The 24,070-nt window shown below is 37.4% G+C and overlaps 1 protein-coding gene and 1 long non-coding RNA gene across 3 annotated transcripts; both read right to left on the reverse strand.

The window, feature by feature from the left end:
• Positions 1-394: 394 nt before the first annotated feature.
• Positions 395-8,849, reverse strand: LOC130047160 (uncharacterized). Of its 2 annotated transcripts, none has more exons than XR_008796209.1 (3): positions 8,494-8,849; positions 732-781; positions 395-413 (listed from the first exon to the last, which is right to left on the reverse strand). It is a non-coding gene; the product is annotated as an uncharacterized LOC130047160 (long non-coding RNA). The 2 variants fall into 2 exon arrangements; XR_008796210.1 differs by lacking the exon at positions 8,494-8,849 and adding an exon at positions 8,290-8,350.
• A 7,815-nt stretch (positions 8,850-16,664) lies between these two features.
• Positions 16,665-19,021, reverse strand: LOC130047199 (proline-rich protein 36-like). The gene is made up of 2 exons (XM_056141805.1): positions 18,940-19,021; positions 16,665-18,835 (listed from the first exon to the last, which is right to left on the reverse strand). The coding sequence occupies exons 1-2, from the start codon at positions 19,019-19,021 to the stop codon at positions 16,665-16,667; spliced, it is 2,253 nt and encodes a 750-aa protein (XP_055997780.1).
• Between the last annotated feature and the right edge of the window lie 5,049 nt (positions 19,022-24,070).

The raw sequence follows: 24,070 nt of genomic DNA on the forward strand, positions 1-24,070 counted from the left end.
GTGTATAACATGCACGGGTTGATTGTTTTGCTTTTTCCGCCACACTCAACATTTTTTCAGTTATCTGGTAGCGTCCAGTTTTTATTGGTGGAAGAGAAAACCCAGATACAATGTACCTAGGAAGACATCACCGACATTCCGAAAGTAAACTGGGAAACTTTCCCATTTACCGGCGCGAGCGGGATTCGAACCCGCGCCGAGCAGAGGTGAGAGGCCGTGTGGTTTTGAGCGTGATGCTCTAACCACTCGGCCACGGAGGCCCTTTGCACAGGTCAAAGTGTAGGTCAAGTCGGCTGCTGGCGTCTGTATACGGAAAATGCTTTCAAACATTTTAAAACGAAATCATGAAATGAAGCGTTTTCAACCTTGTTCAGTTGAGTTTAATGTGAACCACTTACCACCAAATTATTGATCTGAAATAAATGAAATAAAGTGTATTAGGATATTGGTATATTTAAGAGAAGTGAGTAATTTTCCTTGACGTGTCATTACAGTTGAGATTGAAACCTTATAATTACGGATAAAGACTATTAAAAAGGCAAAATTAAACAAACGATTTCAACAAAATAAGTAAACTGTTACATGTATCCAGCGAATTCTAGATCTACTCGTTTTTTTAGATGAGTAAAAACTTTCATGTTAATAATAAGTTTAAATTTCTTGTCCATTCATATTATCGATATTTCCTTTGAAATTTACATAAGTTACAGGTATATACACGTTATACATACCGCCTTCTTGAGAATGGGACTAGGTAGGCCCTCGTTATAGGTATAATATTCTGAAACAAGAAACACCATTTATCAGAGTTTAAATGTAACAGCTACTGCATTGAACATAAAATGAATATAAAAATCATTTTGAATGGAATGAATGATAGGCACGATACATAAAAGACAACGATGGTTGATTGCTTACGTACATGTGCATTTGTATGTAATCGTTCGTATAGACTTGTAGATGGGCATGAAATAATCATTTCGATAATCTATAGCTCGTAACACTGAATTAAAGATTAATAAAGGTGTAAATTAACTTTCTGTTTCCATTGACTTTAATAAATTATTATATAGATGAAAGCATTCCCTTCGTTAGTTTAGGCCTACTTCAAGAAGGAAACGATTTTTACTCCAAATTAATTCATGAATTCTACGGCAGGGTTTATTCATTAACAGTCAAATGGAAATAAAAGATACATATCGGATAAGCATTTAAATTGAAAGCAATTCATCAGTCGCCGAATGACGCTTCGAGCATTTTCCTGTCTATTGTTTCATTACACCACCAACCATTTACCAATCTCTAAAGCACATTTGAGTGTCAACATTTTCAGAAACCTTTTCGTGTGGTTCATTTGTACAGATTCAGGAGCATAGAATATGTTAAAAGGACAAAACGTTTTATTTGACATAAAAACATTATTCAAATTTGTTCATTGATGGTTTATGAGCCCGTAAATGCGATGTATGTTAAAATTATCTCCATGTCCCGAGAGGACGAACCTCCTCATTACCCAACCGGAAGGCATGTCGTGGGCAGTGCATTCAAGTTGTGAGGGTGTCTCTTACAAAAGAAAGACGATAAACACCCCCAAACGAGGCTCTTCACTGAACCTCTTTCTGGGACATCTTTTCTGATAGGAAATGGAGAATATAATTATTGACAGTTTTAGTATTTTCTGTATATATTTAGATAAGATAGGTTTCCCCCCCACAATGAGATGGAAAAAGAAGGGATTCATACTTTTCCTTGCAGGCTTTGAAAAAAGACATTTCTTTGGTGAAAAAGATGCAGAAGAGGGACTTCTGTTACCCTTTAGTTTTTAAAGGACACTAAAATACCACCGAATATTCACAGATACTTCCAGTTGGAATTCAGAGGCCATTCAATTAAATATAATAGCAATACATTGCCAAATATCTCTCTCTCTCTCTCTCTCTCTCTCTCTCTCTCTCTGTGTGTGTGTGTGTATGTCATTAAAAGCGGAATCTCTTGATCGGTGCACAAACAGCTCAACAAACCAAACAGAAACTCAATTAGTTGTATACGTGCATTCATCTCATTTACTAAAATATTTCCAAAATGTGAGTTAAACTTGAAACTACTTATTTTAATTTTTGTAAAACGATGTTCGACTGTTTATGTTATAGTGAATGGCGTCCGGATATCTGAGCACCATCATTTGACTTTTCTTCGTAGTACCTCACGTTTGAGCTTCCCATAACCACCAAATACTGGGCAAGATACGGGATTCACGGAGTCCGTTACACGTGTCTTTCCAGGCAGTCCACGACGTTTGTTCTGCCACAACAGAGCAGGCTTACTGGGAGCCGTCAGGAAAAAATAACCTTCCAGACCTATCATATTTCATTTACTTCACCGCCGTAAAATGGCTGAAATATTGTTAAAACGGCGTTAAACTTCCAAACAATCAACCCGTCATGTATTGGAGAGAAGTTACAACCTCAGGCTTCGGACATGTGTTACTTATGGCCAAATGGTGTGTCAAAGTCATTGTGTCATATGCCTGAACCAAAATCATTTGGCCAAGGTCAAAACGTTCAATTTTTTAATGCACCGAAGTAATGTGAGAGAAACAAGAATTTCAAACTTGATATAAGGAACAGAATCCCGTGGTTTAGTGGTTTTAGTATTGCGCCGTGATTGGGTGGTCGTGATTTAAGCCCTGCTCGTCAAACCGAAGACATACATAGGTAATGATTGCGCCTTAGCCAAACATTTGGCAATTAGAAAGAGAGTCGAGGACCTTCAAGATATGACCTTAAAAACGGAGGTCCCATCGCGGTAGGATTTCCAAAGAACACAATATATATGCGATTTGTCTTTCGTGATCAGGTAAATGGAGTAATCCGTAGTCAAAATCAGTATGTAAAGAACAGTCTAACATTAGTATAAAACTTGCTAGACGGCATTTGACCTAATGAAAGGTAAGGATAACGAACAATGATCAATCTCATAACACCTATAAGCAATACAAAATAGAGAGCTGGACAAACACGGATCCCTGGATATACCAGACGTGGGATCAGGTGCCAAGGAGGAGTAAGCATCCTCTGTCGAACAACCGTGAGTCTTATATCTTGATCAGGTAAATGGAGTTATCCGTAGTCAAAATTTATGTGCCAAGAACGACCTAACATCAACGTATTTATCAGTAGTCTGCCTCGGTTTAAAAATTCATCATTCGCAGAACATTTTCTTAAACATCATCTACCGGTGATAATGGGATATTGCTTATGCTACATAAATGTGGGCAGTTGACAGTGAAGAAGCAGAATTCACCCCGGATTGTTAGTTTGCTGTTAACGTCTATCGTCCGTAAAATATCCAAGTACGAAACAAAACGTGGAACATCTTTACTCTTAGATAAAAGTAGGCTTTCCCCATAGTTTTGTTTTGACTAGAGATGTAATTGTAAATCAAATTTTTAGCATAGTAAATCAAATTATCAAAAATTCTTACTGCAAATGCACAGTAAATCGAGTGTACAGAATGCGCGCGTCAATAATCATTGCGAGAGGAAATCGGCTATTGAAAATCCAGATGAATTGAATAGAAACACAAAGCACATCTAAATGACATTTATGTAGTTCGCGAATTTCATTCTATGGCCCGGAGGAATGATTTAGATGAACAAAGTTCTTTCATTAAGCAACATAAGCTTTACTTTCAGATTAATCTTCTCATTAAAACTCGTTGTAGACTTAAATTAGTTGAATGTTTTGTACAACCTCACGACACGAAAGCAACCATTTTACATTATTGTGACATGTTGCCGCCATTACCGTGGCTCAGAGTCGTATTACCGCATCCATTTGGTTAATATTTGAAATCCATTAAAGAAACCATGACATTTTAAGATATACCTAGTATCAATGAAGTAACCCCATACCTTTCTCTACACGCGGTAATCAGCGAATTTCAACCTACGTATACGTTATATCTACAAGTCCAGCACTACGGAACAGATTCTGCGTTTTGTTGGGGAGAAATTTCTGAAAGTTTTCGTACCTTTGCTAACACACAGTCTGACTGCCCAATACTGAATTACTGATTAGCTCAGGGATTCGTTACCGTCTGTATTGAAACAGTTGAAAACAATGCATGCATTATTTAAGATATTTCTAAGTCAGAGATTATTTTGCAAGAAAGTCCGTTTGCTATTAAAGTGGTATTTCAATTCTAAGGTGGTGGAACTGAATTTTTAAAGTCTCGTAAATTGGTTCTCTCTCTCTCTCTCTCTCTCTCTCTCTCTCTCTCTCTCTCTGTGTGTGTGTGTGTGTGACGCCGATACAAATGAATGAACATATCCTTTTGTCAGTAAAATATTCTCCATTCAATAAACATGTCTGGATACCTTGTTTGTAAACATGTCCCGAATTCGTGTTTATATCTTGCGCATAGATAGGCATAATCATTGCATCTATTTACACAATGACGTCAATATTATCGATTATTATTATTATATCTACATATGATTTCAATGTTCATAATTACTACATCTGTAATTACGCGATAAATACAACACTATCATACCTATAGCTAATTACGTATGTATATCTCACTTCGCAATGAATCCGATATGCATGGTTACTATGCCTTATTGTGCAATAAAGTCAACAGGCACAACTGAAAATCGGGGGTGGGGGGGGGGGGGGGCTTCTTCTTGATAATTTTTACATACTTCAATATCTTCTATAGTTGTTCCTGATCAAATCTTGCAACGTTGTGGGCAGCAATCGACTTAATTAAAACATTTGAATTTCTCGTCAACGTCAGACAAAAGCGAGCACAACCATTAGTGTAGTTGACAGAAACAATTGATTATTTTGATATTGTTATGTTTAATTCAATTTTCATAATGACATCACAAAAGCTATAAGACAATAACGCTCTGCGAATTTTGAAAATTCAAATATATATATATATATATATATATATATATTCAAACTTCCATTTTAGCATAACAAGACCATAATCAGGGGCGGATCCAGGAATTGCAGTTAGAGGGGGGGGGGGGTGCAACCGTATGAGGCAAGGGGTCTGGGGCCGCCTTGAGGTGGGGGCCCAGCGGGTGAACCCCCCAGAAGCTTTTGGATTTCACAGATTTTACCGGGCGTGAAATGTTTCTCCTATGTAGTAATTTTTATTATTTACTGTCATTTTTGATATTAGGTGAAATGAATAAGAGGACGTGAATTTTAAGGGTTTTTGGAAAAAATAGCAGTTCTCCCGATAAAAGTTATTCAATAAATCAAAATATTTTGGCATTTATTTCTCTGAGAGTGGAAGAAATTATTGCTTCTTTTATCGTATACATTTTTCTAAACAAGAGACCACGATTTACCTTAAACTTGAAAATTTTAGGAGAGCGCGCGCCGGTTGCGCCCCCTCAAATCCACTGATAATAATATTTGATATCAGTTTCGTGTCAGTTTTTGTAATCTGACGGCACAAATGAAGTATGGCGTCCTTTTCATCTTGCCACTAATTTGAGCGCATTCGACCTCATGGTTACGTTTTCTGCCACTAGATGCATACGCAGTAATAATTTATATGCAAATCATGTTTGCAGAGAGAACGTGTTACAAAAATAAATTAAAAAAAAATAAATGATAGGATTACCAAATGTTGATGTAAATATCAATAGCATACATGTACATTATAAAACTGTGTATACTCTCCACAGAATTCGTTTTTGCCTTAGATTTAGTTGGGGCGATGGGGACATGGTAGACTCATACCAGTGGTGTTACCAGAAATTTCTGAATGGGTGGAGGATGCAGTTAACTGTAGGGTGCCATACGGCCTCCAGTTGGTCCAGATCGAAGTCCCCTGAAACTACCGAGTTCCGATAAAATAAGACATTATAATTGAATGTTTTCGGTCATATTTCAATAAAAGCCTATTTCTATCAAAATATGCATCCGCCACTGCATACCTTTTGTTGAACACACACACACACACACACACACACACACACACACACACACACACACATATATGAAAATCAGAATGACACATGGAATGTGTCATTCTGATTTTCATTATTTATTTACAACTGTACCGAATCAACGTCTAATATTTGGAATAACGTAAACCAGTTGAAGACGGTTATTTTCATCTAAGATTTAAACTCCTTGTAGTCAAGATTTAAATGATGATCAGGGGAAAATGAGTTCTTAATTACTGATCATCTCAGTTTGACAGAACACCTAAATACAGATCATTTCGTACAGCAGGTATCCATTAAAGAAAATCGTTTAAGATACCAAGTAATCTGTTGAATTTTCTGAGAAGGGATCTTAACTCCAAAATAATGAATAATCATTATCGCATGCGTCCAGCGCTTAGTAAAAAATGGAACTAAATCTGGCATCATTTCAATACTCAGGCACACAATATAGTTTCACAACTCTACCTGCACTTGTTGTTTATAGACAGACTAAATTTTGTGTAAATCAAATTAGGTGCTGAGGAAGCACAATTCATGCCTGTTTCCGGATCTTCAGACTCCGTCAATTCAATGTTCACATACATGCAACCTTTTCTTTTACATAAAATCTACGAGATGCCGACAATTAAATTATTTATCCGGCTTTCAATTAAAAAAAATATGGTTGGTGGTATTGACCAGAAAATAACCCGGGCACCTGCTCCCCTTTTGTTGACCATTTATAAATTCATGAAACTAACAGGAAATTTTTCTGAGAAAGTTGCGAAATACCTACAGAAAATTTAATTTTAACATGTTTCCAAATCACACACACACATATGAATTTTGTCAAAAGACACTTTTAATTAAGATGCGCTAAGGCATTGACATTTTTGCACTCTTGCATAGGGACAGTGACACGCATGGTAATTTGTTTTCTTTTAATTTTATACAGGGAGATAATTTGATGCTGCCTGCATCTCATTTGCTTTGTATCTTGGTTGGGGTTGGAGCAAAATAGACTGTTAACGAATATTGTTTCCTGAAGCCCAAGACATAATATTTGGATAATACACACAAAATGAAAACTGACCGCTTGCAGGTGCGCTAGAAACAATTTAACAAATATTCCAATCATAAAATCCTTGTTATTTTTCAATTTTACATACATCATGCTTGGGCTCTATTTTCAATTCTGGCACCACATCAAACCTCAGATGTTTAAAATAGCGATTCTTCGATCGCCAAGCATCCGGTGTTAAATTGAAATTCACGGGTCTTTTGGATATGAACATTAGGGTCCCTAACGGTAGGCATGGCATCTATTTTGTATTGCTTATAAGAGTTATGAGATTGATCACTGTTCGTTATCTTCATCTTTCATGAAAAAGAACTATCACCGCTATGGCCCCGGATGCCGTGCAGACAGCTGGTCTGTGGTACTTCACCTACTGCATTGTGTAGTTTTGTCACTATACGAACAAACAATTCTGGAATGGGACGCAGGACAATACACAAACCATCCTCATACAAAGCATCGATACGCTTATGGTCAAAAATGTGCCTTGGTTGTCAAGGCAACTGGCAATACATTTAAAAAGGCATAGGAATATAATCCTTTGGTATGTGATTTCTTTGCAGAAGCCTGCGGAATTAATAATATCTATATGGAGTCTTGAACTTTATGAATAGAAGATAGTTTGTAAATGGATGATTTTAAATGTAACCATGTATATATGAATATCTCTTTGTAAGGGTGTCATTTTTAAAATTTTCTTCAAATTATTGCCATGGTAAGTCTAAAATTACCCACATTTTTCATAATTTCATTACATAATCTGTAACATCAAGGTCTACACATTGGAAATTTAGGATAGTTTTATGTTCTACGTTGTAAAAATGTTACAAACAAACCTGCATATTTAGAACCTTTTGGTGCACTCCCGTGACCAAGCAGCCGGTGACCTGATATTGTTCATAGTACCAAGTTTTATCATTGTATTAAGCCTGCAGAGCGTCTGTGTCCATGAGCGACATAAAAGTGTAAGTGGTAACCGAGAATGGTTGTTCAAGGTTTTAGAAATACTATATCAAATACTTAATAGAAAGAAAAAGACTAACAAACGAAACACTACACCAATTAACACGCGTCAAAGAAAATAATAATCATTGTATATTACTTTATGAAATTTTGCCATGTTTTTAAAGTTGTCATGCAATAGGACAATGATCTTAAAATATTAAAGAGACTTCTACAAAAATTGTTTAAGAACTTAGGTATATTCTTTGAAGTGAAAGAAATGGTTTCTTACGAGGTAGTAACAAAAATTTACCTTCCGCATCCTGGGCATAATACTGTTCCGTAAACATGAAGAGTTCCAAAAGAGTAACAAAAATTTACCTTCCGCATCCTGGGCATAATACTGTTCCGTAAACATGAGGAGTTCCAAAAGAGTAACAAAAATTTACCTTCCGCATCCTGGGCATAATACTGTTCCGTAAACATGAAGAATTCCAAAAGAGTAACAAAAATTTACCTTCCGCATCCTGGGCATAATACTGTTCCGTAAACATGAGGAGTTCCAAAAGGAGGACAAAGCACAAACGAAAGTTCATGTCCAGATCAAGTTTTTAAAATTCCAATATAGCACTACAAATATTTAGTTTAAAATTTCGCTGGAAATTCCCAGTCACCGAATCATAGTTTGTCGCAGTCAAGTATTGTCTGAAGTGTTATAAAAATCTCTAATTATTATCGCTTATATGTCAAATCGTTCATAAAAATCGCTGTTCATTCATCGCGAGAGTTTGATAGTTGTTAAATCAAGGCGTGTATCACAACTTATCGAATTTTGCAAACCTTTGACGACACGAGATTTTGATGCAGTTTACTAAACGACTTTTGAATGAACCTGTACATATAGGAGTCTTAATGAAGGGTAGGCGGTGTGGACGCCGAATAGGGAGGGTTTAATGTATTTATAATTAGTTGACAATGAAAAATCGAACGTGATTGAATGCAAATCAGATACCCTCTCAACAAATAACTACTGTATACCAAACCATCAGCGGAGAGGAAATTTGTCACCTGGGCTTACAATGTAGCGTTCGTAAATAATTTCAGAAATGAATGAATCTCTTGTTACGACCGAGATTAATCATATTTAGAGTGGTGCAATACTTAAGAAGCGTTGATCTTGATCGTTAAACCCGACCAAGGTGTTCCTCTTCACTAACAGCAGGCGTTACAATAAGCTATGGTCAAATATTCTTGCGTGCAGCTTATGGACGGGAAAGGCTACCATTGCCATTTTAGCTAATGGGACATTACTATAGAAGCATTGTCTGTTTAATAGAGTTATGAATTGCCATACGACCAGCAATTAATCGTTTTAGCCGTCTTTTGTCAGAGTCTTAAAAGACAAAAACGGATTACAGCGCAAATCATGAAAAAGCGAGTCACGATGCACGTCAGTGGCTATCCAAAAATGTCAAGTTTACGTCCAAAACGAGAGAGAAATGGCTCATTCATCGTCTTCTAATCCCCGGCATGTAACAGCCACATACATTTTGCATGTTTCTGGACTTCATTTCCAGATCTCTGGCGAAAGGGAATGAAGTCGAGGAATGAAGTGGATCCGATAATTTCCCAACTCACGCCATTGTTAGTGGAGTTTATGCTGATCTTTCATTAGTTATGACTTAAGTATGACTTTACGTTTGAAACGCTATTATGTCAGTGCACACAAACATATGAATATTAACAAATTTCTCTATAACCTTTTGTTCCGTACAAGATGATCTAATGTTGTGTAATAGATTATTGTCTTCACTGTTCATTCAAATCCCCCTTTTCCCAATGGCGCACACTTTTCTATTTTTGTCCCGATACTTTAGATAATTTTCATTATGATGTACTCTTTACACGCAATATCATATTTGGAGCAAAGTTTCATTTGTAATGGCCCCCTATCCAGGCAGGTAGTCACGTTGTAATAAACATATTTGAATTCATTTTTAAAACAAGTATTAGTATGAAATATTCATATGCATTCTACAAAATTATTTCAGTTGTCTGTTTAAATTGAAATGATTCTACGCACGAAGGCCCCGGGAGCCTTTACATATTAGTTATACCAATCATACTGAAAAATATTACATATGATTAAGCTTTTTCGAGATGCAATATAACTAGTTAATGCAAAGATCAAAGAGGTCTTCCAACAGGCATGCATGTCTTCAACAAATTATTTGCTTTATTTTATAAGAAGAAAAACTCGTTAAAAGGCCACGGGTGGCATTAATGCTTCTCATAGTGTCATGGCAGTTCTTTTATGTATATCGTCTTTACAAATAGTACTTCCTTACAGCTTTAATCACTTCAGCACGCTGTTCAGCCATGTAGAGTTCGAAAGTTCGTCATTCTGCCCCTCCTCGGACGCTGTCTGTGAATTCTAAAGACATCACCGATTAACAGGTCAACCCGAGACATTATACACGTGTAATATTTTTTATAGATTAAGTGTCCTTAAATTCCTTCTACGATAGCCTTACCCAATTTAGAACCCTATCCGACATATTAGAATAATACGTTACATGTATAATACACGAAAATGTTATTTCTCCATTTTGCCACAGATCAACGGCCAAGTAGTTCGATTCTAGCGTTGTAACAAAATTAGAACTACAATGTAATGAAGGCCTATATTTTTTTTTGAAAGAAGAAAAATGATTATTGAGATGCTATAAGCAGTCGTAGATTAGATCCAGGTCTTATTTAGAATTTATTTCCAGCAAACTCGTTAATATCTGAACCAGAGCTGCATATGCATGTGCATGTACATGTGCATTATTTGACTAGATGGATTCGGTTTGTGTATACGTATACGTGACAGTGTCTATATTCCTACAAACTGCATGGACTTTACGTAATAACACAAGCTTGATACCACACTTTGCTTTAAATTGTAAATCATGCCTGGCTTTATTAACAAAACAAACCTTTCAAATTTCCACCACTCCATTATTCAACCTCGTACACTATTTTTAACTATACATGTATTTATTTAAGTTTCAAACATCGTTTGAAAACATTAAAATAAACCAAAATCTCCTGGAATTCTTAACATTAAAATTTGTCTACTAATAAACAGCTGCACCTGTATGCATGGTACATCTGTACATATTAGGTCTACCTGTGTTATACACAATAAAGTTCACACACCTGTTGTTTACAATTCATGCCATTCCATCATTGGCATTTTCTCCTGTCTGGCACTTCCTCAGTTAATTAAAATAAAAGATACACTGGGTGTTTCCCCCCACTTGTTTATGACAATAATGAATGAAATGAAAGTAAGCTTGAAAGTTATGATCATTGATAGTTTTTTAAAAAGACCTCCATCCCCCACGAAATTACCTTTTAGCTGCCCCCCCCCCCCTTAAAAACGATGATAAGTGCCTGGAATTACTTATGCCCACGTACAATTCTGGTACCGAAAGAAAGGTTTTGTCACAAGGAATACTACAGTAGTATGACATCCCTACCACTGACCATTCCAATGGTAGTGCTTGTGTTAATCTAGCATGACATCCCTAACACTAATCATTCCAATGGTAGTGCTTGTGTTAATCTAGCATGACATCCCTAACACTAATCATTCCAATGGTAGTGCTTGTGTTAATCTTTCTCAAACGTCAAGATCATGAGGTAAACACATGTGAAATATGAAAACCCTACCACCAATTAAAAAGTTATGGCCGCGGTTAAAGTTTTGCGGACAAACAGATTACACTGTAACAGACAAACAAGAGTTATCTGTCCCTGTTTCTGATAATCATATGCTACTTAATTTTACAAAACTGTAACACTAAAAATGCGAATTTTTAAAAATTAATTGGCCTACTAAATCCTTCGCAAGCAGAAGTAACCTGAATTTGCTTTAAATGCAATGTCCAAATACTTTTTATGCATATATTGGGCCATCGATCCATTTATTTTTTAGCAATATTGAAAGATCGGGTAAATATTTATCATTTTACGCTTACAAAATAATGGAACAAAGACCCATTCTACCTGAAAATGTAAATTTAGTTCCTACAATTTTCAACATACCAAGTGTACACTTGTTGTATATCTAAGTAATTTTTATTTAAAGTCGGAACTATTTACAATAAACAAGTAACATGAGCCGAAAAGCTCTTTAACCGACTATATATTAGCATAAAACACATAGCACAGACGGTATATATACATGCACAGACTTAAAACAAACACATTTTTATATAAAAATTTACAAAAGACACATACTATATGAACAAAAGAAAAGAATAATATAAAACAGACATATACAGAAGAATCAGGGATAAAAAAAAAAAGGGGGGGGGGTAAGAAGCAAAGCACTAATACAGTTGGGAAACTAGTCCGAAATATCTGACGTTTTTTCTTGCTTTTTAATGATTTTGATATTGACCATGCCAGGAAAACGTCAGAACCGGCGCCATTACGTAAACTGGAAATTCGCCGCCTCCAGCTGGAGGCGGCATTCTCAGGCCGATTTTAAAAACTTACGAGCGGAATTCAATGTTGAATTCATAATTAATCAATAAACGATGCTTCTTGTACTTACTATTATCGATTTTATGGGTTCTTTCATCACATAAATAGCCTCATGAAAAGATTTTAGCAAACTGTCGAGCTTTGTTTTGAGTCACGTGACTCGCTCGCTCAAATGACAGCGAAAATTCGATTGACTACAATTGTGTGCTTTTGTTATCGAATTTTGGAGTGGTATTTTCTTTTAATCGATATTAGTAAGTACAGGAAGCATCATTTTATTGATTAATTATGAGTTTAACATTGAATTCGGCTCGCAAGTATTTAAAATCGGCCCGAAAATGCCGCCTCCAGCTGGAGGCGGCGAATTTCCAGTTTACGTAATGGCGCTGGTTCTGGCGTTTTCCTGGCACCGTAAATATCAAAATCATAAGAAAAAGCCAGGAAAAAGTCAGATATTTCGGACTATTGGGAAACATAAAACATGCATGGATATACAGGGACTATATAAGAGATAACGTCTTGTGAGTGCCTTGTTTAGTGGTCAGCGAGAAGTTGTCGAATGTTCTACGTCCTGGGAAAAAGAGTACCAATTCATTTACCATAGACCTCAATACTAACCTCTGGCCCTCTCACTAACTATATTAATTCTGACATTTCAAAGTTCATTCCAAGTGCTGATAAAAAACGACAAAAATTATATTGGGTCCCGTGCCTTTTATAGGCCATATTTGTAGTGTTTTACAACATAGCAATCTGCAGTAAATTACACCCTTCATTTCAAACACACCCCTACCATGGTATTTTCCTCAGTCATTTCTCGATTTTGTGCGATAATTTTTCATCCTGACAATTCAAAATTGTTTTCGATACAGTAACTGTAACAAGGATGTATGCTTGTGATTTCATGGCGAATTTGTTCAATGTAAAACTTCTACGGTACCAATTTTGATGCACCAGATGCGCATTTCGACAAATAGTGTCTCTTCAGTGATGCTCAAGTCGAAAGTTTGGAAATTCGAAATACCAATAAACTTGTAAGAGCTAAAAGGAAAACTACAGTACCATAAACTGGAGCCAAATTCATCCAAGGATAAGAGCTATGCATGAGGGAGATAATCCTTAATTTTGAAATTAATTTCTAAATTTTATAACAGCAATTAAATATACATCCGTATTTTCAAGCTAGTAACGAAGTACATAACTATTAGGCTGTAGAGACCCTCAGGGACTAACAGTCCACTCGCAGAGGCCTCGACCCAGTGGTCGTAATGTAAAACTTATACAGTACCAATTTTGATGCACCAGATGCGCATTTCGACAAATAGTGTCTCTTCAGTGATGCTCAAGCCGAAATGTTGGAAATTCGAAATAATAATAAACTTGTAAGAGCTAAAAGGAAAACTACAGTACCATAAACTGGAGTCAAATTCGTCCAAGGATAAGAGCTACATCCCACATTTGTTGCGAATGTTTTGTTCTATAGTTTGTTCCTATTTTGGTGTTTTCAATAAGCCACTTATTGTTTTAACATATTCTGTAAAATATTTTTATGAAATTTATGGCGCAGTTTTATGCTTGAAGAATTTCACATTGTTTACCATATAAACCGCGTGTCACGCTTGTGACGCTTCACGTTTTGGTTTTAACTTTGGCATGCTCGTCTAATTTGGCATGAAAAAGTACATACATGCATCTTTTAATGGATCATTCGGATTAGATAATAGGTTTCCTTCTTGGAAGTCTGAGAGAAAATCCCTTTCATTAAAATGATTGTAGTTTAGGTCTGTGTACGTTTGTTATAATGATTATGTAATATTCGTGTAAAATAAACAGGATAGGTGTCCAAGATTGCAATTCCAAGTACTATCGATTGACATGATTATGTTTTTGGGTAGCTTAGTGTATATATGATCAATAATTGTTGATGAGGTATTTGTTATTCTCACTACATTATTTATTTGTGTGAAGTCGCATTCATCAATATTCCTTAATGAAGGTAATAGGATGCTCCGTACGCTACCCGAGAACACCAAGCCAATTAACACGGCTAAATTAGGGGTTGACAGAGTGCCAGTGTGAGCGTGATCTGCTGTCCGAGACGACGCAGTCCCAGTGACCTATGAAACACTGCATAGTTTTAGTGACCTATGAAACACTACACAGTTCTAGTGACCTATGAAACACTACACAGTTCTAGTGACCTATGAAACACTACACAGTTCTAGTGACCTATGAAACACTACACAGTACTAGTGACCTTTGAAACACTACACAGTACTAGTGACCTATGAAACACTACACAGTACTAGTGACCTATGAAACACTACAGTTTTAGTGACCTATGAAACACTACACAGTTCTAGTGACCTATGAAACAGTACACAGTACTAGTGACCTTTGAAACACTACACAGTACTAGTGACCTATGAAACACTACACAGTTCTAGTGACCTATGAAACACTACACAGTTCTAGTGACCTTTGAAACACTACACAGTATTAGTGACCTATGAAACACTACACAGTATTAGTGACCTATGAAACACTACAGTTTTAGTGACCTATGAAACACTACACAGTTCTAGTGACCTATGAAACACTACATAGTTCTAGTGACCTATGAAACACTACACAGTACTAGTGACCTTTGAAACACTACACAGTACTAGTGACCTATGAAACACTACACAGTTCTAGTGACCTATGAAACACTACACAGTTTTAGGGACATATGAAACACTACACAGTTCTAGTGACCTATGAAACACTACACAGTTCTAGTGACCTATCAAACACTACATAGTACTAGTGACATATGAAACACTACACAGTTTTAGGGACATAGGAAACACTACACAGTTCTAGTGACCTATGAAACACTACACATTTTTAGTGACCTATGAAACACTACACAGTTCTGGTGACCTATGAAACACTACATATTTCTAGTAACCTATAAAACACTACACAGTTTTAGTAATCTATGAAACACTACACAGTTCTAGTGATCTCTGAAACACTACACAGTTCTAGTGACCTATAAAACACTACATAGTTCTAGTCACCAATAACACACTACACAGTTCTAGTGACCTATGAAACACTACACAGTTCTAGTGACCTATAAAACACTACACAGTTCTAGTGACCTATAAAACACTACACAGTTCTAGTGACCTATGAAACGCTACACAGTTCTAGTGACCTATGAAACACTACACAGTTCTAGTGACATATAAAACACTACACAGTTATAGTGACATATAAAACACTACACAGTTCTAGTGACCTATGAAACACTACACAGTTGTAGGGACATATGAAACACTACACAGTACTAGTGACCTATGAAACACTACACAATACTAGTAACAAATAAAACACTACACAGTTCTAGTGACCTATGAAACACTACACAATACTAGTAACCAATAAAACACTACACAGTTCTAGTGACCTATGAAACACTACACAGTTCTAGTGACCTATGAAACACTACACAGTACTAGTGACCTATGAAACACTACACAGTTCTAGTGACCTATGAAACTCAACACAGTTCTAGTGACATATGAAACACTACACAGTACTAGTGACCTATGAAACACTACACAGTGCTAGTGACCTATGAAACACTACACAGTTTTAGGGACATATGAAACACTACACAGTGCTAGTGACCTATGAAACACTACACAGTTTAAGTGACCTATGAAACACTACACAGTTCTAGTGACCTATGAAACACTACACAGTTCTAGTGACATATAAAACACTACACAGTTCTAGTGACCTATAAAACACTACATATTTCTAGTAACCTATAAAACACTACACAGTTTTAGTAATCTATGAAACACTACACAGTTCTAGTGATCTATGAAACACTACACAGTTCTAATGATCTATGAAATACTACACAGTTAAAATGACCTCTAAAACACTACACAGTTCTAATGATCTATTAAACACTACACAGTTCTAGTGACCTCTAAAACACTACACACTTCTTGTGACCTTTAAAACACTACACAGTTCTAGTGACCTCTAAAACACTAAACAGTTCTAGTGACCTCTAAAACAATACACAATTCTAGTAATCTATGAAACACTACACAGTTCTAGTGACCTATGAAACACTAAACAGTTCTAGTGACCTATGAAACACTGCCAACATGTAGTGGTCCCGGGATGTGGTGACACTTGTATAGAGGTGTGGTGACACTTGTATAGAGGTGTGGTGACACTTGTATAGAGGTGTGGTGACACTTGTATAGAGGTGTGGTGACACTTGTATTGGAGGTGTGGTGACACTTGTATTGGAGGTGTGGTGACACTTGTATTGAGGTGTGGTGACACTTGTATTGGAGGTGTGGTGACACTTGTATAGAGGTGTGGTGACACTTGTATTGGAGGTGTGGTGACACTTGTATTGGAGGTGTGGTGACACTTGTATAGAGGTGTGGTGACACTTGTATAGAGGTGTGGTGACACTTGTATTGGAGGTGTGGTGACACTTGTATTGAGGTGTGGTGACACTTGTATTGGAGGTGTGGTGACACTTGTATAGAGGTGTGGTGACACTTGTATTGGAGGTGTGGTGACACTTGTATTGGAGGTGTGGTGACACTTGTATAGAGGTGTGGTGACACTTGTATAGAGGTGTGGTGACACTTGTATTGGAGGTGTGGTGACACTTGTATAGAGGTGTGATGACACTTGTATTGGAGGTATGTGACACTTGTATTGGAGGTGTGATGACACTTGTATTGGAGGTGTGGTGACACTTGTATAGAGGTGTGGTGACACTTGTATAGAGGTGTGGTGACACTTGTATTGGAGGTGTGGTGACACTTTATTGGGGTGTGGTGACACTTGTATTGGGGTGTGGTGACACTTGTATTGGAGGTGTGGTGACATTTGTATTGGAGGTGTGGTGACACTTGTATAGAGGTGTGGTGACACTTGTATTGGAGGTGTGGTGACACTTGTATTGGAGGTGTTGTGACATTTGTATTGGAGGTGTGGTGACACTTGTATAGAGGTGTGATGACACTTATATTGGAGGTATGTGACACTTGTATTGGAGGTGTGATGACACTTGTATTGGAGGTGTGGTGACACTTGTATAGAGGTGTGGTGACACTTGTATAGAGGTGTGGTGACACTTGTATAGGATGTGTGGTGACACTTGTATAGAGGTGTGGTGACACTTGTATTGGAGGTGTGGTGACACTTGTATTGGAGGTGTGGTGACACTTGTATAGAGGTGTGGTGACACTTGTATAGAGGTGTGGTGACACTTGTATAGGAGGAGTGGTGACACTTGTATAGAGGTGTGGTGACACTTGTATTGGAGGTGTGGTGACACTTGTATTGGAGGTGTGGTGACACTTGTATAGAGGTGTGGTGACACTTGTATAGAGGTGTGGTGAAACATGTATTGGAGGTGTGGTGACACTTGTATTGGAGGTGTGGTGACACTTGTATAGAGGTGTGGTGACACTTGTATAGAGGTGTGGTGACACTTGTATAGGAGGTGTGGTGACACTTGTATAGAGGTGTGGTGACACTTGTATTGGAGGTGTGGTGACACTTGTATTGGGGTGTGGTGACACTTTTATTGGGGTGTGGTGACACTTGTATAGGAGGTGTGGTGACACTTGTATAGGAGGTGTGGTGACACTTGTATTGGAGGTGTGGTGACACTTGTATTGGAGGTGTGGTGACACTTGTATTGGAGTTGTGGTGACACTTGTATTGGGGTGTGGTGACACTTGTATTGGAGGTGTGATGACACTTGTATTGGAGGTGTGGTGACACTTGTATATGAGGTGTGGTGAAACTTGTATTGGAGGTGTGGTGAGACTTGTGTTGGAGGTGTGGTGAGACTTGTATTGGAGGTGTAGTGACACTTGTATCGGAGGCGTGGTGATACTTGTATTGGAGGTGTGGTGACACTTGTATATGAGGTGTGGTGACACTTGTATTAAAGGTGTGGTGACACTTGTATATGAGGTGTGGTGACACTTGTATCAAAGGTGTGGTGAGACTTGTATTGGGGGTGTGGTGACTTGTATCGGAGGCGTGGTGATACTTGTATAGAGGTGTGGTGACACTTGTATTGGAGGTGTGGTGACACTTGCATTGGAGGTGTGGTGATACTTGTATAGAGGTGTGGTGACACTTGTATTGGGGTGTGGTGACACTTGTATATGAGGTGTGGTGACACTTGTATAGGAGGTGTGGTGACTTGTATCGGAGGCGTGGTGACACTTGTATATGAGGTGTGGTGACACTTGTATTGGGGTGTGGTGATACTTGTATTGGAGGTGCGGTTATAGTTGTATTCGAAAGCGAAGAAATTAATCATCCGCTATCGCACAGATAGTATATTTGCACTTTGGTGCAAAATCACAGCTACCATGTCCATAGGATCTTGCATAAATGCTGTCCTGCGCTATACCGATGTTATTATTAAAACTACTGCACAGGAGGTAGGTCATGACTTTTACCCCTCTTCTCCGGGGTATGGTTTGCTGTTTTCGCCTAAATAACTAAACCATTAAGCCCACTGTAACCCTTGTTATAGCTGATGCGGAAACATACTGCCTAGAAGTACTGGCTATTGCACACATACTACAGGGTTATTGAACTTATATGGTGAATATTGGCACGAGTTGGCTGTTAAAATGCACGAGCTTGCGAGTGCATTTTGACAGCCAACGAGTGCCAATATTCACCTATATAAGTTCAATAACCCTTTTATTATATAGCTAAAGTACTAAGTTGTTAAATTATATCCCTTTTCACTCAAACTACTCCAAAATAGACGAGGATTCATCAATATTGGCAGTGTGCAATAACAGCATGCATTTCTTAACTGTTCAATATTTAACCCGTCATTAATGCATGAAACAAACTGATTTTGTAAATGGGGACATCATAATTTATGTACAGTAAAACATTTTGCTTAAGTAAATATCAAATACCGGCTCTGTCAGATTCGGAGGACCGTCGTCTGCCATTTTGGCTTATTTACGTCGTTACGGTAACGTCAATATTGAACGCTAATACTCGGAATGTTTCGGGCGCATACAATTTACGCAATGCAAAGTTAGCGTTCAATAAATTCTCAGGATATTGAACGCTAACATTCTCTAGATTTTACGCAGATTTTATATTAGACTATTTATTAGCTATATAATAAAAACTGTTATTAGTCCCCTACCGACTTTAGGTTTGCGCTCCGTCCGTCCGTCTGTCTGTCTGTCAGTCCAGTTTTCCGCACTTTTTTTTCTATGTTCTTGCAGATATTTATTTTATATACAAGTGTCACCACACCTCCAATACTAGTGTCACCACACCCCAATACAAGTGTCACCACACCTCCAATACAAGTGTCACCACACCTCCAATACTAGTGTCACCACACCCCAATACAAGTGTCACCACACCCCAATACAAGTGTCACCACACCTCATATACAAGTGTCACCACACCTCCAATACAAGTGTCACCACACCTCTATACAAGTGTCACCACACCCCAATACAAGTGTCACCACACCTCCAATACAAGTGTCACCACACCTCATATACAAGTGTCACCACACCTTCAATACAAGTGTCACCACACCTCCAATACAAGTGTCACCACACCCCAATACAAGTGTCACCACACCTCCAAAACACGTGTCACCACACCTTCAATACAAGTGTCACCACACCCCAATACAAGTGTCACCACACCTCCAATACAAGTGTTATAGCTGATGCGGAAACATACTGCCTAGAAGTACTGGCTATTGCACACATACAAACTGTTATTAGTCCCCTACCGACTTTAGGTTTGCGCTCCGTCCGTCCGTCTGTCTGTCTGTCAGTCCAGTTTTCCGCACTTTTTTTCCTATGTTCTTGCAGATATTTATTTTATATTTGGTAGATTGCTTTGCCATACCAAGTTACAGATCAAGTTTGAATTTGGTCCCGGTCCGTTGATTTTTTTTTACTTCGTTATGGCCCTTGGACTTAATTATAAAAATAGCATGAATTATCAGTTTTCCAGACTTTTTTTGGTTGTGCTTGCAGATATTCATTTGATATTTGGTACATTGCTTTGCCATAACAAGTTACAGATCAAGTTCGAATTTTATCTCGGTCCGTTGATTTTTCACTAAGTTATGGCCCTTGAACTTAGAAAAATAGCATAAATTGTTAGGTTACATCCAAGTTTCTTATCTCTGTAGATAAGAGTACTACACTCATTAAAACTTCTAGCATAGTAATACAACAGTAGAGCTAAATGATTCATTATCACCTTCATGTCACAGTTTATTGACTTGGTTAAAGACCTAATTAAACATAATTATAAATTTATCTCCCCCTCCCTGGTCTAGTCTATACTCAAATAGTAGTTGATTTCCTATCCTGGTTCCCCAATTTTCCCTTTTACCATAACCTACATAATGAGCTTTGAATAATGTTGTGGTACAGTAATATTTGCAACCGGTAGGGGACTATGTATTGCCATGCAATACTCTCCGAATGCTAGTTACTACAGGCACATACCTGTATGTTTATGCATTAGACAGCAGCAAGTATTGGAAAGTACACACCTACATACCAAATCTGACCGAATCTTAATGAAAAAAGAACGTTGATTAACAGTAATGCACCAATTACATAATTAATGAAAAGTACCATACAATAAGGATGAACAAACCTGGGCAAAGGGGATTTGGGGTCAATGAATCTCGATGACTAAAGTAATTTCACTATTGGGTTATAGAAAAAATTGTGCGAGTGCGATTTAGTTCAGAATTAATCAACCCTCATGGGGTATTATGTAATTTTTTAAACACATGTTATTGGATGGGAGAAAACAGACCAAACTTAGATTAACAAATATTGTCTCGTCAATATTTAGTAGGAGTAATCTTGATTTATTGCAGTAATTGTTTAGAACGTCACAAAAACTAGGCTCAACATTCATTAGTAAAAGACAATGTTCACAAAAAGTTTTACGCAGATACATTTATTTACCACAGATGTATTATAAGAAAGTTATATACAAGTAAATACAAGCAAAAGATATCGCGATATAAAGAGATAAAAAGATATCGCGATATATAGAGATAAAAAGACAAACGGTATTACGCGTAATGTTTAGAACGTAAATATTGCAGTGCACTTTCGCTTTGTGGATCATGAAGAAACTTGTAGCTCTTGACTTCACATAAGAAGGTTTGCGACATCGGAGAAATTTGATGTGGATGAAAACTGGAGGACATGTATAACAATATTTTGAAATTGAAAACTTTCAAATTTACTTTATGTATTCAAGAAATACTGTTTTAGTAGAAAGCAATCTGAAAAAAATGAATAAAACCCCTTCTGTACCTGAACTCACGATCTACAGGTCAGCAGTTGATGTGCTAACTTACTCAGCTATGCAATTTAATCTGAAAGGAATAGACTAATATTATGGAAAATTTATATTTTCATTCATGTTTAAAAAGGAAGTCGACCATTATGACAATGTCGAGTACCTCCTTAACTGAGACCACTGCTTGAAATCAGTATGTTTTTTTTATACCTACAATTCGCATACACGAGAATTTTGACTTACCAACCGTTTTGTCTAGACTTCTGCTTATTTATGACCAATTCCCCGATTTCAAGCAATTTTCCAATACGTCTGCTTTCTTACCTCTTAAAGTATACCAAATGACACGATCCTATTTTAGTCATCTCAATCCACTCCTCACTAGAATACCAAGTGTTTCCGGTAGTAATTCATTCCTTTTCTTAAATACAGCGGGGTGTTGCTAATTAAAGAAGGACACATCATTTTCGGAATATTTAGTAATTGTTATATTTATAAAATTATATTGATAATTCGGAAGATAGTGGATGGGGGATGTAGCGAATATAATTATTACGACATATTTCAAACTACTAATTGCTTTTCTATAAACATTACAATTTTCCGGATCATCCCATCTTGTTCATGAGGGTCGGAATTATTTTTAAAAAAAAAACCCAGCCGAACTTTAAAAAAAAATAGTACTCCTTTTCGTAGACAAACGAGAGGATAACGAATAGTGACCAATTTTAGATTCCTATAAGGAATAAAAATCAAGAGAAGGGCGAACAAAGACCCCTGGGCACACATCGATTTGAAATAATTGTTTATACGCAGAACATGCTCTCTCATGTGATAATGGGATATTGCTACACAAATGTGTGAAGCTGACAGTCGCGTTGTTCTAGAGGTTAGAGCGTTCGCCCCGCATGCTGAAGGCCGGGGTTTGAATCCCGGCCACGACAGACCTAAGTCGTTAACACAAGTGGTGACAGTTCTATCGCCATAAAGTTAAGTTATTAGTTTGCCGTTAACATCTACCTTCAATAAAATATTCATATTAAGCAGATATGAAAGATTGGGGTGTCTTTTTATTTCAAAATCACTGGGATAATCAAATTGAACACTGTTAAGAGACAAAATGTCGTCGATATATCTAAATAAAAGGCGAAGATAACGAACAGTTGTCAATCTCATAACTCCTATAAGCAATACTAAATAGATAGTTGGGCAAACATGGACCCTGGATACATCAGAGGTGGGATCAGGTGCCTAGGAGGAGTTCTAAATGTTGAGTTTAAGGCCAAAGCAAAAAATTTATTCTTCTAATGGCTGCGGTGGTCTAGAGGTGGAGCGTTCGCCCCGCATGCCGAAGGTCGGGGTTTGAATCCCGGCCGTGACAGACACAAGTTAAAACAGGTAGTCACTGTTCCATCGCCAAACGCTCGGCATCAGGAGTGAATGCCACGGGTCCTTGGAGATGACCTTAAAAACGGATGTCTATAGAACTTCCACTGCTCAATGGCCGTAAGCACTGAGCATAGGCTTAAATTTGAAGCCCTTCACCTATCTTGGTGACATCTCCATATGAGTGAAAAATTCTCTCGAGAGGGACGTTAAACAAGATATAATCAATCAATCTAAGGCAGAAGCTTTTGAATAAATTATGCATCGTACGAATATAGGTCGGCTAATAAAGGGGCACAACTAGTGTACATGAGAATTCCAGTAGACCGGTTACGATGCGATATCTATCTATCTATATATCTATCTATCTATATATATATATATATATATATATATATATACATTCTAGAAATAGGCATAGAATTATCTGCGTATATACTCTATCGACTTCGTTATTATTTTTATATCCCTCAGTGGCCGAGTGGTTAGAGCATCGCGCTCAAAAAATCACACGGCCTCTCACCTCTGGTCGGTGCGGGTAAGTGAGAGGGTTTCCCAGTTTACTTTCGGAAAGTTGGTGGTCTTGTATCTGTGTTCTCTTGTTCGAGTGTGGCGGAAAACAGCAATCAATATATATATATTCAAGAAAGTATTTATAATATCTTTTTTGATTTTACTCTGATAAAAGACACACACACACACACACACACACACACACACACACACACACACACATAAAAAAGCACCAAGTTACAACAACACCCGATACCTAAAAATATCTT

The sequence above is a fragment of the Ostrea edulis genome, chromosome 6 (genome assembly GCF_947568905.1).
Source record: "Ostrea edulis chromosome 6, xbOstEdul1.1, whole genome shotgun sequence".
NCBI classification, from domain to species: Eukaryota; Metazoa; Mollusca; class Bivalvia; order Ostreida; family Ostreidae; genus Ostrea; species Ostrea edulis.

What these genes read in the sequence shown, in the direction of transcription:
- LOC130047199 (XM_056141805.1), bottom strand. Translation starts at nt 19,021, where the DNA reads ATGACCTACCTCCTGTGCAGTAGTTTTAATAATAACATCGGTATAGCG. An exon ending in TGCAAGATCCTATGGACATG is followed by an intron (nt 18,836 to 18,939) that starts GTAGCTGTGATT and finishes CTCCAATACAAG; the next exon opens with TATCACCACACCCCAATACA.